Source organism: Cylas formicarius, unplaced genomic scaffold (genome assembly GCF_029955315.1).
Source record: "Cylas formicarius isolate icCylForm1 unplaced genomic scaffold, icCylForm1.1 PGA_scaffold_4__25_contigs__length_36172078, whole genome shotgun sequence".
NCBI lineage: Eukaryota > Metazoa > Arthropoda > Insecta > Coleoptera > Brentidae > Cylas > Cylas formicarius.
Window position 1 is genome coordinate 14,882,262 of NW_026844334.1, and position 16,423 is coordinate 14,898,684.

At 33.3% G+C, this 16,423-nt stretch overlaps 1 protein-coding gene across 2 annotated transcripts; it reads left to right on the forward strand.

Annotated features, from left to right (window-relative positions):
* The first annotated feature begins 994 nt into the window (after positions 1-994).
* On the forward strand, positions 995-16,079 carry LOC132700728 (uncharacterized). Of its 2 annotated transcripts, none has more exons than XM_060668233.1 (15): positions 995-1,150; positions 6,298-6,443; positions 6,507-6,652; positions 7,338-7,606; positions 7,727-7,785; positions 8,928-9,112; positions 9,802-9,921; positions 9,972-10,170; positions 11,363-11,538; positions 11,596-11,764; positions 14,009-14,146; positions 14,217-14,375; positions 14,427-14,672; positions 14,768-14,938; positions 15,630-16,079. In XM_060668233.1, the coding sequence occupies exons 2-15, from the start codon at positions 6,315-6,317 to the stop codon at positions 16,035-16,037; spliced, it is 2,574 nt and encodes an 857-aa protein (XP_060524216.1). In that variant the 5' UTR covers positions 995-1,150; positions 6,298-6,314; the 3' UTR covers positions 16,038-16,079. The 2 variants fall into 2 exon arrangements, with proteins under 2 accessions (XP_060524216.1, XP_060524217.1); XM_060668234.1 differs by having other exon boundaries at positions 996-1,150; positions 9,981-10,170.
* The last annotated feature ends 344 nt before the right edge of the window (positions 16,080-16,423 follow it).

Consider the following 16,423-nt stretch of genomic DNA (forward strand, 5'->3'; position numbering starts at 1 on the left):
GATGTTATTTAATACATTTTTCAACTAGTTAATTAATAAGTGGTCAATTGACCGGTCAATTAACCACACCACGTATATATGTATGCCAAAAGTATTTTTTAACAATTAAATAAAGGAGATTTTGATGTGAGGAACAATAGAACTAAATATTGATTATCTTTGGTGTCCCACTAGTTTTTCTGAAACTTATTGCGTGCCATAATATCATGAGAGTCAATTGTCCGCAGTTTCGACGCTAATAAAACTTTAGATAATGAAGCTTCCGTTCGACCCAATTGTGTCCTAGAACAAACAGTTTCTATAGCACCTAGCTTTATTTAAATTAAATAGCGACCCACGTGTTTTTTTTTTTGGGTAAAATTTCGATGAACCGAAACCATTTATACCGGATGACCCAGTCACGAACTTCGCCTATTTGTTATGAAAAATACGTGGGATGTATCTCTCAAAAATGTTTTACAAAATTGATAGAAAGTGGCAGCGGAGAGAAAAATGGAAAAATCTACAGGTTGTCCCGTTTTATAAAAAAAGTTATCGCTACGTTTCGATACAAGCGACAACACGGTGACACAGAAGATATCTAGCGAGAAAAGTCAAAAACCTATATGACCAAATTTTCAGGAAATTGTCAGAGCATCTAATTTTCCATCAACCATGAGACGCCCGGTGTGTTATGCGTATGCTTGTCGAATATACCTTAAATTATCAATTGTAAACTTAACTAAGCATGTTTGTTTGTATCATAAAATGTCTATTATTTGTATTGTAGATATTTAAAACATTATGTAGTCTGTAAAGTTTCAATAATCCCATTATTTATTTATTGTACTCTATTATATTTTGTTCTATTATTCATAGTTAAGAAATAAAGACTATAAATTTGCATATGGATGTATATCGAGTACGCAAAACAAAAGGGTCGACCGTATGTATAGCACCCGAAATAAATAAATTTGCGTGACTCGAAGACCTCGTTTACAACAAACAGGTGTCGGGATCGACGGGATCCTGCGTTTGAATAAATATCGTTTCGTGCGATTCTCGAAGTAACACTTTTGTGGCGCGTCGCGGAAAGGAGTTGTCTGTCAAGAAGTGTCTAATTGCGCTTATCAATTCGCCCGTCAAACGGTTGATTGCTTTATTAATCGAGGTGAGTAACGTAAGACCCAAAAACTGTTTAAAGAAAAAAAATCCCTACTTGCCAGGTACTGTTATCGTTCAATTCAAAAATACTTATACAATATACAATACAATATTTTAAAGTGTGACGTCAAATTTCAACATTTTTTTAATTGCGCTCAGTGTCCAGTGTCACTGGAACTTAAATTTATTTAAAAAAGGCCACAAACAGTACCAAATACATTTTTATAAAAATATATATTTATTTATTGTTTCCTCTCCGATCTTATCTACTTATTTTAGTTTATTGATGAAAAATACAGGCTTAAGTATTATTTGTATAAATATAGGTTGTCCGAAAATTAGAAGCTAAATTTTAAGGACTCGTGAAGTTAATATAAAAGTTAGAGGCTGATCAGAAAATAGATCGAGATATTTTATTTAAATAAAAATATGAAAAAAGTGTTTATAAAAATAGGCCCGAAAATGCAGTTTTCAAGACTCAGGGTGATAAATTAAAATAATATATTCTTTTATTAATATTTAAACAAATATTCTCCAAAATGTTATTTGGCGTACTACTAACTAACTTAGCCCTAAAAGACACATTAGCAAACTTGAATATTTTTTTGTTTGATTAAGCATAAAAAATTGCTTCTTTGCATCTTGCATCTCCTATATCACTTCATTATGGAACAAAAACCCATTAAACCAGTTTCTTTGCATGTCACGTCATATCATGTTCTTATGAGGTTAGACATTTTCTTTTTTCTTTGCGAATTTTTTTTAAGCAGTTTTATTTTATTTTTCTTTATGGAGACACCTTAAGACGATGATTTAAACTACTCCAGTAGAAACAAATATATATGAAATAGACCTCGAATTTTAGCTCGATTTCGTCGTTGGTGGGCCGTTCTAAAATTTTTTATAGTGTGCTTTGTATTATGGAAGTCACTGGACTTAATAATTTTTACCTATTAGGGCTAAATTAGCCTCTTACTACACGAATAACATTGCCTTGAATCGAGTAAATATTTATTTTTTCAGATTTTTTTAACAAAAAAACTCCGTTTATTTTTGGAACACCCTATGTAAGAATTCATATAGTATTTTTTTAATAACTCAAAAATAACGGAATTACACGGTGTCAAATAAAATTTAAATGATATTTTGGTTAGATTTTTCTAGCTTGCAAATTATTTTTAAATTTAGCGCACTTACTACTAAAGTTCCTTGTATAATCTATGTGCATAGGTAAACCTTAATCTCAAAGAACCTTAACTGCCCATGAACTTAAGAAAATGTACTCAACATCATTTAATCATTTCCGGACATCCAGGATATGGCACTAGTAACAGAACAAATCATTTTACTAATATATATTTTTTATTTTATTTTTTCATATTGTTCACAGTTGGTATTATTGTATTATGAATAACTCATGACATACAATAATATACTTCCATTTCCATTTATTAACTTAAAAAAACTTAATTTGTAAAAAAATTCCAACCAGATGTAATTAGCGTTGATCAATCCATTTTATTATTTTTTTAATAATTTCTATATAGGATTTTTTTAAGACCAATTCTCGACTGTATAAGTGTTTTTTTTCTCAAAATTCGACAAAAATTGTATCTCGTTTCACCTATCACACTATGTTGCTATTTTCATAAATAAATTACATTCTTTTCATTTATTTGTATATTCATTCTGCTCGTGCATCTTGAATGTTTACACTGGATTACTCTCTTATCTTTGACACCGGTCAAAGTTCAAACCACAAATATTCCCGTTAACAGAAACTCTTAAGTTTTTGAATATTTATAGGACAAAAATCATACATCGTGGATATCAGCATGCAAAACTTCCATTATATCGGCAACGTTTGCTGCGGCAAATTCTCTGGCTTAAACTTGCATCGTATCTATTAGTACGAACATTGGGTTGACATAATGTGCTTACTTCCAACAACAATAAAAATAACTGCAAAGTACATTTAAGGTGCCTCACTGGAAAGGACATCTTCAAGCCGAATCAAATACTTCAACCCATTATATCTGCCAAATCTCAAAGATCTAGATAGGATTCCACTCCTAAGGGGTTGTATTGACTGAACACATTTTCCAATTCTGAATTCTTAAAAGTGAAGCTAAACCAAACATTTGATGCATCTCTAAGCTTTATTAAATCCGATTTTAGTAAAAACAGAAATGAAAGATCAATCTTACCCATTTGTGTGCATTTGCATTTGATTTTTTTGTAAATAGAATGTTATAGAAAAAAACAACGACTATCGATTATAAAACAGATGGTGTCCTACCTTGTTTTATGCACTGCGGGATTGTAAACAAAATAAAATATCTCCATTCCTAAATGATGAACAATCGGTTTCCTAAAATTGTAATATCGATAGAGCTTATTTTTATCTGTTGAACTGCATAAAGTTGTCAAGGTTTATAATCCCCGAAAGATTTTATCTCTGCACGCGATTTGATCCTTTCCGTCGTCGTCCTTATTTACAGACTTTCTACATCAACATTTCGTTACGGTTTTGTGATTATAAGTCGTTTAAATTATCAAAGCTAGAAGAAATTAATGCTCGAACTCAAACACATGAAAGTTATGACGCAGAAAAGAGCAAATAAATGAGGCGAGCTTTCGATTTCATTGTCCTATTAAACGTTTTAAAAATAGCGAACGAATTCGTATAAAAATTCTGCGCTGTTCATTTTTTATGGCGAACCTTTTGACACGTTTCGTGACTCTAGTTCGCGAGTTTTGCGATTTCCAGGCTTTAATAATACGCTACGTTTTCGCACGGAAATTGTTTAAATAGACTAAAATCGAATTTTAATTATTACCTACCTGGAAATTCGAATTAAATTTCGTTTTCCCGGCAAAAGTTAGTTGGTACGTAACGCTTAAAGCGGACAATGAACAGAATTATTTTAATAGCGGTGTTTATTGGAACTAGTTTTCACTGCACGATGCCGCTTTCAGGGGGGTCGATTGTATTGCAATAATAACTTAAAAATATTGTTTAAAAAAAACTCAGCCGTGCTCTAAGTGCGTTGTAAAAATCTTAATTGTAATTTCATCAGACAATCGGCTTCGTCGATACAGCTCTAATATTTCAAATTTAATGAGCTATTAACAAATAAATTACTTCAGAGTTCATATACACGTGTTTTGGACAAAAGATCAAATCACGGTTTTTGTTGTCAAAATCCTATTTTTGCAACAGACAATGTTGGAACCACGGCATCAATATGACATTTCTTTAAATAGTCTAAAATAAAAAAAATAATATTCACCACAAATATACGTAATCACGAGCGACGAGAAAAATTCCACTATTGTTTCATATTAGGACAGACAAAGACAAAACTTCATAATATGTACTCGGAAATGCTTGTGTTTAACCTTTACAGGTTGTTATAGTTTTATATTTGATTTTTTTCTATAAATACCTTTTATTAACACGTAAAGCAAATGTGGTATTTGTGGATTTTTTGGAATGCGAATTGATTTTAACATATCCGAGCTCTTTTTCTTAGGAACACGAGTCATTAGGTCTATTTGAATTTTAATATTAATAATAAATATTGCATTAGACAAAGATCGTTCGAAAAATTAATAACCATAATAACATTAACATTAATTGAAAATGCAAGTCCTAAAACTTGTTTACACAAAATATATTTGCAGAAGAGTAAAAAGTAAAAAAAATGTAACCAAAATATTATACTGATAAAAGTTTTATGTCCAGCTTCCTTTGTCCATTTTTAAAATTTCCGATATTTTTAAAAATGCTTTCTGCATAATAAACAAATTGCCAATGTATTCTCGACTGATGTCTACCCAATATTTTACATCTTAACATAACCTTAGTTCTAAACAACTTTTTCCAATAATTTTTTTCCCTAACTATTTAAATAAAGGTACGTTGCGGACAATCAAAACTCACAAACAAAGCAAATAAAATATTTTCAGCGCCATTTTAAAGTGCTCACGCATATTCTTCAGGTTATAAAACACGAGAGAATTTTTAGATTGTTTTTAATTTTATTGAAAATAAACAAATAAATGAAAAAAAAAAGTGGTTTCCGGTTAGTAAGTGGTATAGAACAAAAAAACACATTTGTAAACGCAAATTTGCGCACACGTTGCATGTATTCAAAAGGCACCGCTAAAATTACAACAGTGGCCGTTTCTTAATTTTCTCAAATTTCCTACTGGTATGGTATAAACTCAATTCTTTAGCTGATCTCAAAGATGAAATGGAATAGGAATACGCTCCACAAAACCGTCGTGGAAAACATGTATTGATTGTTTTCTTCTGATCGAAACGAATTTGGCATTTTCTATATATTTTTATTAGCGTTGCGTGATCGCACAAATAATATATTTTTTTTTATACAAAAACGATTTTAATAATGTTTAGACTCAATTGTGTTGAGTTGTATTTATATTGATAAAACTGAAACTCCTTAAGGGACCCCGCGCTTTTTATCTAGAAATTTAAATTTTAAGATTTTAAAACTAGACTTTCTTTTATGTATAAAATTCATCTATTTTACTGTGAAAATAAATGCTGAAAAGATTTTACTACAACTTCGAAGTGTCAAAAACGAGTATCAAATTTCAAATTTTCCGTTCCACGGTACTGCCTCACTTATCTACGCTACTGACAAAATAAATTTGAGTTTTGAAATCATATAAATTCTCTGTACTATTTCATTAACTCCATATTTGTAAACTCGTACGTACGTTCAATATGAGTCACTAGACGTTTCATAAAGGAAGATGGCCCTCGAGTCATATAAATTCAAATTCAAAAATTCGTTAAATTTTAAAGCCCAAAGTTATTGAACCGGGATTCATTGTTAACCAAAAACATTAACAAAAAAAATCATTTTTTTTAAGTGTCATCATAGAAATAAGAATTGATGAGGTAATTAGTTTAAATCAATTATTGCGACAAAAAAAAGTATTAATAGATGAATTTTAGTAAGAAACATGACATATATGGGAAATATCAAATATTTGCTTGATTTTGTTCGGTTCGATATAAATTTTTGTCTTAGTTTACTTTAATGACGAAATAATATTCATGCTTTCATATCACGACTATTTGGACTATTCGGTGGCCGACTCCCTTAAATCGTTTTCCAGCCGGTAAGGATAATAATATGGATATGGAAAACAGCGACGAAAAATCACATTGCGACTACATCTCCGCGGTATCTCCACCCGAGCACCAGTTGTGGGTGAATCTGACTTCAACAGGGGCTATCAACGTGTTCTCCCAGCTTCCATCGGTAAATTGTTGCCTCGTTGATATAATAGTTTACCTATGAAATCTCTCATCTCCGTCTTAACAGTTGCTACAAACTTACTTGCTGGAAGTGGTAGACGAAATGGAAAACGAATTTTTCGACCTCATTTTGCCTAGCGACAACGCTTGGCAAACGAAAATTTACTACAAGCTGGTCGAGAAACAGCGGCTAGCGGATTCAGCTCAAAATGGGTATTATTATTGTTATTGTTATTTAGGTTTTCTATACTTTTTAATTTATTAGTTTGGCTTCATTTTTAAAAGTTTCGACAAGACCCATTTCTCCCCTTTTCTATAGTGTCATATTCGCATTTTTATTAACCTTTAGCCTAGCTACTATAATCTTTGATAATTATAATTAAACATAAAGAAGTTGAAATGGAAAGCAAGATTGGAAACCAGAATGACTACTATACATTTTCATTGTTTATTTAATTTGTTCGCTGTTATATAATTTTACAAATAACTAGCTTTGTCTGTAACAAAAAAATAATTTTATAATCAAATGTTTCAACATATTTATATGCCAATTAAATTAATTAAATACTAAGTTAACTTAGTTTAGTCAGTCAAAGTTTGTTATCAGTTTTTGGTAGTCTGAAATTGAGTATTATAGGCATGTTAACTTCTCTGAAGGAGAGACTCTAGGACAATTTATGTCCATATAAAACTTTTAGATATTTTTACCGTTTACCGTTTTATTTAGTTAAGTTACTCCTTCTTTGCAATTAATTTAATTTTTGTTAATTTGTAGACCATCAGCAAAAAGGTCTTTAATCAAACGAACGACATTCCGTTGATAGCTTTCCAAAATAAATTCTAGTCAATGTCAAAATAGACTTTAATTCTGTTCTTTTTTCGAACAATTTTATTTAAGAATGATAGCCGGCTCAATGGTGCAAGAACACCAAGGCAAGACGTTCCTAGAGTGGAGTCTCCTTCAAAAACGCAAAACTTCTTGCACTGCTGAGGTTGAAATTCGAGAGAAAAGAGTGAGGCCTTGCAACTATTTGGCGCCTATTACTTGGACCGTCAGAGACATAGCGAAGGCAGGGGGTTTGTTGAGCTCACCGCCTCAGGCAGTAACTTTCGAAGACGAACAGGAAATGAGGAGGGTGTATACTCTCATTTATGACGTGTTTCGCTGTAAGTTCGATTTATATTTAAATGTTAGATTGATTAAGTTTCAGTCAAATGCAGAAATGGTTTAAAAATGCATATTACCTACTAAGATTTTTGTTGTTTTATTGAGCTTCTTGTTTTTAGATAAAAACATTCTGATCCAAGCCCTCAATGACGTTTGTTTTTTCCAAATCTTCCGCGAGGTAAGTAGATATGTAAATATTGAAAATATTACATTCTAACACATTGATACATTTTATAATGAAACACTGTATTTTGTTGCGAATATTTACTTACTGTTTCCATAATATTTCAAAAAAATTATATTAAAGTTCTTTAATATGGCAAGCACAATACATTATTTGGCACAATGTAAAAAGTCATATAATTAAGGGAAGTTGCCAGATTGGCATATCGTAATACATACTGTTAATTTGTTATTTTTGAGATATACAACGTCAATATTTTAAGAAAAAAATAACTTCTTTATCATATTTTTTTCTATCCATTCTTAACTTTCACGACACTTAAGTCATATCACAAATCCACAAGTGAACCAGAAACACCTTTTCTTGGCTTGCACTAAGCATAAATTTAATAATTATGAAAACTTACTTAACATTATTTAAGACCCACCTAAAATTATGCTGCGAAATTGTCAAAAAATAAATAAAGATAAACATTAGGATGTCCCTTTTCAATATCCAAAATTGCCCTTGATTTCGAGTATAGATATTGTCATATATTTCAGCCCCCTTATTCAATATTTTCCCATATTTCGTTTTGGGTGTTTGGATTGTTTATTTTTGATTCGTATTATTTATCGATCTAGACTAAACAGTTATAATTCTGTCATTCTAAATATTATAAACCCCTAGCAACCCACTTAGGTATCTTTCCGAGGTGAGCGGAACGCGGCCCGGGGCAAGACAGTCTTGAATTATCGAAATCCGGGATAAATCGAGTCGAGTGTAGCTCCGATAGCCGACGAGCGGTTGACGATTTTCCCTAGTTTCTCTAGCGGGCCGCGGACCGTTGGATTCCCTTTAATAATCAATCCATTAGATTATTCGTTTGTTTTAAGCATTGTATTATGTGCAATCTTTTAATATGTCTGAGAAGTCTAACCCTATGTCGCCTCGCTCGCCATCATAACCCGCCACTCCGGGTTTCTATTTCAATTTTATTATTTCTATTTTATTATTATTTCGATTATTTTCTTACGATCTCCGGCATATATTTGAGCAAATATTTTCTAAAACGTTGATGGATGCATACCAAATTTGGAAAAGTGTTGTATTAACGACGTCTAGTTTTAAGTGTGCGAATATTGTAAACAATTTAGTTGGACTGCACGGCTCCGCACGTGTGGCTTCTTTTCTACGACCTGTACCATCGCAGCTTTAGGAAACGGGAAACCTCCATCGCGCCACTGGCGACGGAGCTTTTCGAGGCCGCTGGATTATCGCACGCAGAAAACGCATTATGGTCGCAAAAAGTTAAATTAGCCGCCGCTGTCTCACGTCTAAGGTAACCTTTCCAAGATAACCAGGCGAGCGATACCATATAAGTCAAATTTCTGAGTAACTTTTGTTGTCTATAATCTGGTACGATTTTTGAAAATCAATATGTAATTTTAACAAAATGTAAACATTTCGGCTTGGGTTAGACAATACGCCTGTGTAAAATTTCATTTTTAACGAAATTTGAAACCACAAAATTCAATTACTGTATTTTATTATACCTTCGAATAGATCACAAATAAGTACATGTACATGTACAGTATTGGTTCATAGAAAAATCTGAAGTAAGACAAATCTTTGATTAATAGGACAATAGCATATAATTTCTGGTCTTTATTTGACTGGAGTGTCTTTTAGTCACTGAACGTTTGACCTATACAATCCAGTTTTCCATACATATACATGTCCGTATACTATAATATGAACACCTAGCTTAAGATGACTATGGTAAATTGTCTGTTAGAGTCAAATAATTGCTATAGGGTATTTTGAAAAACAACTTTCTCTGCCATCCGGTGTAATTCAATGTTTGGAAATCTTTAGACCTTATCAAAAGATACACATTTCGACGATTCCAATATTTTGTCACAATGACAACAGCTTTATAGATGTCCCGCTAAATACAGAAGGCTTCCTTTGCATATGTCATTGATTCGCCTTCACCACATAAGACTTAGGTATGTCGACCTCCATCAGGATTAAACACAACGCTCTGTCGCTGAGCGATCTTCTTCCCGATCATCTCAGAGACGAAAAAGTGACAGAGCTCGCGAATTCAAAGCCAGTCAGTTGTTGGGTGAACTGCTTAAAAGTTGGGTAATGATATGAATGTGAAACGTTTCAAATATCTCTGTAGGTTCAACAAGGCGTTTCAGGGACAGGAAAACGCTCTGCGAAAATATCGCACAGACGCTCAACTTGACCATGGTCGACAGCGTGGAACATTTGAACGCCAACAACTTTAAATGGGACAAACATTGCCCGCAGATAATCACCTTTCACGCTACAATGAGAGGAGAATTGGCCAGAAGTCGATTCATACGGGATCATTTGTTGATCGTTCAAGTATAACAGCGATAAGCTTTTCGCTTTTTCCATTGTGTAGATTTGGTCACTTGCAACTGAACTGACAAATTATTTAATTTCTCGAAGCGGCAGCATCACAAAAAACATTACAGAAAAGCATTTTTTTTCTTGCTTAATATAAAAAAAACCCTGCAAAATGGCACTAAATTTTTGTTAACAACATTGAATAAGGTGACTCTCGAAACGCCAATGGATTTATACATTATTTTTATTTTAATAAACAAAAAAAAACAATGAAAAAGAAAAATATAAAAGCTTGACACCATTGAAAAAACTAAGCAGAAGTTGAAGTTTGTTTAAAATAACACTCTGTATAATGACGTCAAAAAACAATTTGTATATTGTGAAGAGTGTTTGAAGGTTTGTATACACTGCGTACATTATTTTTGTTTAAATATGATTAGCTTAGCTTCGACTTTCAAGTGGGACTTGAGAACACTATTATATCACTTAGATTCGCATTTTACTTCGTTCGGTCTTGTTACTCCGATTACTTTCACAATGCTAACTCCTGTTCTCTATACAGGGCGATTCATTAATAATGTGAAATATTTTAACTCTAGAATCCTGAGCTAAAAAGCAGCTATATAAATCTTTTTTGATGTATCTCAGTTTGAAGAATTGCTCGTTCATTTAACAAATTATTACAAAATGGTCTTTACAATTGTTCTAAAATGTTGAACGGATTCTTTGTACACAAATAAATATTGCGCCAGTAGCGTAGAAATTGGCGTAGGGTGTACAATACCTAGACTTCCGCGCGGTGTGACAAGGAGACGTCAAATAGTTTTAATGTACTGGACTGTAATCATATTTTATCTAAATCATATAAAGTCAGTAAAGTATTTATTTTCAATTATTAATAGGTCACTCTGTATAGGCGAAATGATGACGTCTAGAAGAGTCCAGAAATGTCAATATCGAAATTTCTCGATCGAGAATGACGTATACGAGGGCCGATCAAAAAACATTTATAGTCAAGAATAGGATCGAATAATATAGAATATAGAATAGGATCGAAACTTATTTTTCATTGGATTATTTTAAGACCTAGAGCATTTTGCCATGTCTCACGCAAATTTAACAGCATAATAAACTTTGTTGTATTTACTACTGGAAATGAAATGAATGCGAATGCGAGAGCTGTATCCACAGGTGGTTCTTGCTTCAGGACAGGTCGTTTTGCCGTGGGGCTGCAACGTTCGGTAAAATTTTGCTGGATCTGGGATTGACGGGCAGTGTTATTCAAACTCACGTCAATTCGCCAAGAACTACCGCTTACCTCGCAACGTTACTGATACAAAACCAGAGAATTAACAGGCTCATTGCTTTTAGCGCGGGTAAGAGGTACTACAAGTCCTACCGCCCGGGATTGTCAACACCAAAGTGACGGATCGTTTTCAGAAAAAACGAGTACGAGGCTTACTTTATGGACTTGGGAGTGAACAATATTACGATCTTCGCTGACCGTCTAATAGATTTGCCTCAAGACGCGAATTACATGGAAGAAGTGATAGCAGTATTCGCGACTCCTCCGAATAGTTACTCTGCAGTGACTGACCCCATAGATTTGGTAAATGCGGTCTACAAAAAAAGTTTCCTATACCTTATCTTGAAACCTACCGGAGTTACAAAAAAAAAAATAAATACAAAAGTTGTTCCTATTAAAATGACCTTTATTTTTTTTTTCCTAATCGTCACGTTTTTATATACAGGGTGGTAAAACAAAGTTACATTTTTTTAAATATGTAAAATTTATGAGTATGGTTCTGTAATGCATCGTTTCGAACTTATTAGACATCATCTTCAGAATTCGGGTTATGTTTAAACAATCATGGTTGGGTTGCTTATTAACTTCTTAAACTTTTTTCCATCTAATATTTTTACGAAAATAATGCTTTTCTTTAGGCAATGATCAAATTTGAAAAAATTCTGAAGATGATCGCTAATAAGTCCGAAACAGTGCATCACAGACCCATACTCATATATATCGTTGAATTTGTCTTTGAAAGGACTATCCAAAAATGCAATAAAATGTAGGGTGTTCTATTTAAAAAAATGAAACTGTTTTCCCTGTATATAAAAAAGTGACGATTAGGAAAATAAAAAAAAAGGTAATTTTATTAGAAACAACTTTTTTATTTCATTTTTTTTGTAACCCCCGTAGGTTTAGAGATAAGGCCTCTTTTAAACGGGACACCCTGTAAATTGCAAACCAGTTGCAGTTAAGCTTTGAAGAAGCCAACATGATGGCGAAACGTTAGTTTTATTCGACATTAACGGACGAAGGGAAAATCTAGCAGATTTATAAATAGTATTGCAGTAGCTTGTAGAAGTTTCTTTGAAAAACTAGAATTTCACGATTTCTTTCACTTTTAAGAAAATTCGTTACGCAAACAACGATTTAAATTAAAATGACGAATGGAGATTTTCATTTGTTTTGTAAAAATGGTTGACAGGGAAAATAAGCCTACCTACTAATAAACCACTAAATGTGACACTATTAAAATAATGATATAGAGACTTTTTTTAATATAATTTTCTTCAATTATTAACTAATATGTTGTTGTAAGTTGGAGATGCTGCATATTTACTTAATATAGAATAAGTTATTGAATATAAATATTATTTATTATTATTATTAATTTTTAATTAATACTCACTAAAATTGACTGCTATCAAACAACATTTAGTGTACGAGGTGCGTTGAAAAAGTAAGGTGACTTTTGTAATTGTTGTTATTATGTTGGTACATATGTCCTTAACAGTTTGTACGTTTCTTTTTTTTGTGAGACAGAAGCGTTAGGAGTGTTTTATGCGCTCGTCGATTTTCTACTGTCAAAAAAAATGGAACAAACAATTTGCATAAAATTTTGTGTAAACAATGGAATACAGTCCTGCAAAACACTTGAAATATTGACAATGGCGTATGGTGAATCTACTTTGAGCAAGAAAAATGTTTATAAGCGGTACAAAGAGGGCCGAGAAGAAGCCGATGACGAATGTCGCTGTGGATGCCCGACCACGACGTCAATAATGATCAAATATCAAAGTTTTGCTTACTGTTTTCTTTGGAGTTGTACGTCAAGAGTTCTTACCACGGTTACGTACCTTAAAGAAATAGTGAATTTATACACCGTTCGCGGGAAGCAATACGAAGAAAACGTGCGGAATTGTGGGAACAGAATTCATGGATTTTGCATCACGATAATGCACCTGCTCACTCATCGTTGCTTGTGTCTAACTTTTTGGCCAAAAACAAAACGACAATCATGCTTCAGCCGACATATTAACCGGATTAACCTATTCCCAAAACTCAAGAAACACATGAGAGGAAGGAGCTTTGGAATGATTGCAAAAAATCGCTGGTAGAACTCAAAGCTATACCAGAAAATAACTTACCTGAAGTGCTTCGAGGATTGGAAAAAACGTTGGCACAAGTGTATTATATTTGGGGGAATACTTTGAAGGGAACAACATTAATTTTAATAAATAAACAAGTACTTTTTGATGAAACTTAAGAGTCTTTTTACTTTGTGAACACACCTCGTATAGATATTTTGTTCGACTGTCAATCGAAAAAACAATATGTCCACTAGACCCCACTGCAAAAGATAAGTTCGATTTTAATTGTTTTGTATTATTTTAAAAAATTCATTTTTGCCATTATCGTGGAGCGACGCAAGTTATTTCCGTATCTTTCAATTTGAATAACCCGAAATTGCGTTTTACGAAGTTTAGCAGTACACAGGTGTTCGTTACCAATCATTTCAGCGAATACCAATGACTAATTCATTTTCCTTTTCATTTTTGTCAGGTTTGCAGTAGGGGTGGAGATCTTTCGATGCTAGAAATTCTAACAGAATACGAGGAAACGAAAGAAGCCAAAGAGCGGGTCATTAATATACTAGAGGAGCAAAGAAAAACTCTACGATTTGCGATGTCCAGACCGCAGGTATTTACGTTAATATTGAAAACTCGCCACATAGCGACGAAAAAATTATCAGAATGTTGGTCGCTTTTAGATACAGTTTGTGCTCTACGAAACCCACTCAGAGATCGACGCAGAAAATGGCGAAATGGTCAACAGAGCAATTCGAGAGGTCAATAGGCTGGCAAGAGTTCAGCACGCGACTTTACAGGGCACTGCGATAAGTTGCGAGACGACAATCGATGAACCTACGGTAATAATAATAGTAATTTTTGTTGGCGTGAAAGACACCATCCATTTTTAGGGTAAGGAAATTAACAATAACGACAAGGCAAATAAGAACGGGGCGGACAGAGACGATGAAACAATTAAACATGTTAATCCAGAATCGCAATTAACTCAGGACACAAAGCAAAAGTTGTTAGACAGCCTCAAAATGCCGGATTCCGATCTATTTGAACAACCTGAAGTTCCAAGTTTATGCTCGGGCGAGAATTCGTGCATCAACTTCAAAAAGGAAGGCTGCTACTTGGCTCTGCTCCAGAGAAAGGTCTGTGAATTATATATTTTAAAATTTTAACATATTCCTCTGTAGACTTTGAAAATTGATTAAAAAAAACGATAAAACCCTATATGCGGTTTCAGGAAGTCATCCGCTTGGATAATAAATACATGATAAAAATGGCGGAAAACAGGGGACTTTTCGGTAGCAACACGACGACAAGCACATCGAAATCAAAAACACGTCGGGTTTCGAGAAAGAAACTAGAAAAGGAGAGCAAATCCAAACCGTCAAAGAAACGTACCGAAATCGAGGTAACTATGGTCTTATTTATTAAGTGTTTAAGTGACTTCTTTTACGTGCATGATATTAGCTTGTTTTGTTTATGTGATGTATCGGAGCATATCAAACGTAAGTATATAAATTTGTATTTATAAATTCGTATTTTATGCATTTATTGAATTAATTATCAGATTTCTTTGCAGCAAGATAATGTCAGGTTTATTAAGTGGAAATATCCAAATATTGCTATATTAAAATAAACAATATATAATTAAAATATTAAAGGCAACAGACAAATTTCAATTACACAACACAGTTTATAGTTGGTAATCCGCCTTTAACATTAGAAAACCATATAGTTAAAAAATCTGAAAAATTTAAAACAAAAATAATTAACCAAATAATCCATACTCACCTTGTATAAAATCAACTTAAGCAATATTCTGAAAACATTAAATTTCATCATCGAACCTCTTAAATTATTCAGCCACAATGTTCTCCTCTCTTCCCTAACCCTTTCGCTTGTTAAAGCAATTCTCTATTTCAACATCCATAAAGTTAATTTTTTCAGTGTCAAATGTAAGACCGTTTTGTTCGCGTCACTGTACACATAATTCCACATCTCACATTACTTAAACATTGACGACCATGAACAGAAATCTATTGAATAAAAGTTAATAGAATAATACATCTTGGTAGATACATCCTAATTGTTCCTTTTAGATCGATCGAATCACTGCACCCACGCACACGTTCCTGTGTCACACCAAGCGAACACACGAGATTAACGAATGTCGCAGATGTAACTTGGAAGAAGAAACCAAGTTGCGATCATCGAGGTACAAACGGTGGTGGTTGGAGACCACCCGTCACATCTTGGACCTCAAAAAGTGCCTCGTTAAACAGAAGATTATGTCGTCGGAGAAAATCAGACAAGTGACCCAAAAGAATATTCTGAACAGCTTCGTGGTGCCCACGAATAATGTAGACGAAATAGCTCTAGAAATGAATAACGCTTCTCGGTTTCCGGTCTTTCCAAAGCTGAGACTGAACAGAGAAAACAACTGTGTGAAAATTCGTGTGCCGGTGACTGTTGTCGATCTCGATTTTCCACACTACGTTTTGTTTTAAGTAAAATAGATTACTTCGCCAAAAATGTTGTTTTATTTTTTAGTAACTTGAACATGCAATTATGAAATATGTGTCTAAGGTGAAATGCACTGGACCACAGAGTGTCTTTTTTTTATATTGTTATATCCGCCAATAATTACGTTTTTATAATTCTGGGGCCACCTTGTATAAGACATTTCTATCCAATGGGGAGAGAAATGGTTTTCATTCATTTTTGCGGCGGCGGAGTAGTATAGGCTTGTTTTCGGATTTTTTCATTGAATAAAACAAGTAAACAATTTCGGCCGTTTTCATATGTTCAAGGTCAACATGGCGGAAGATTGATTCAGTTCGAGGTCATGCGTACTCAGGGCTTGGCCTGGTGTGACATCCTTCCAAATTAAACG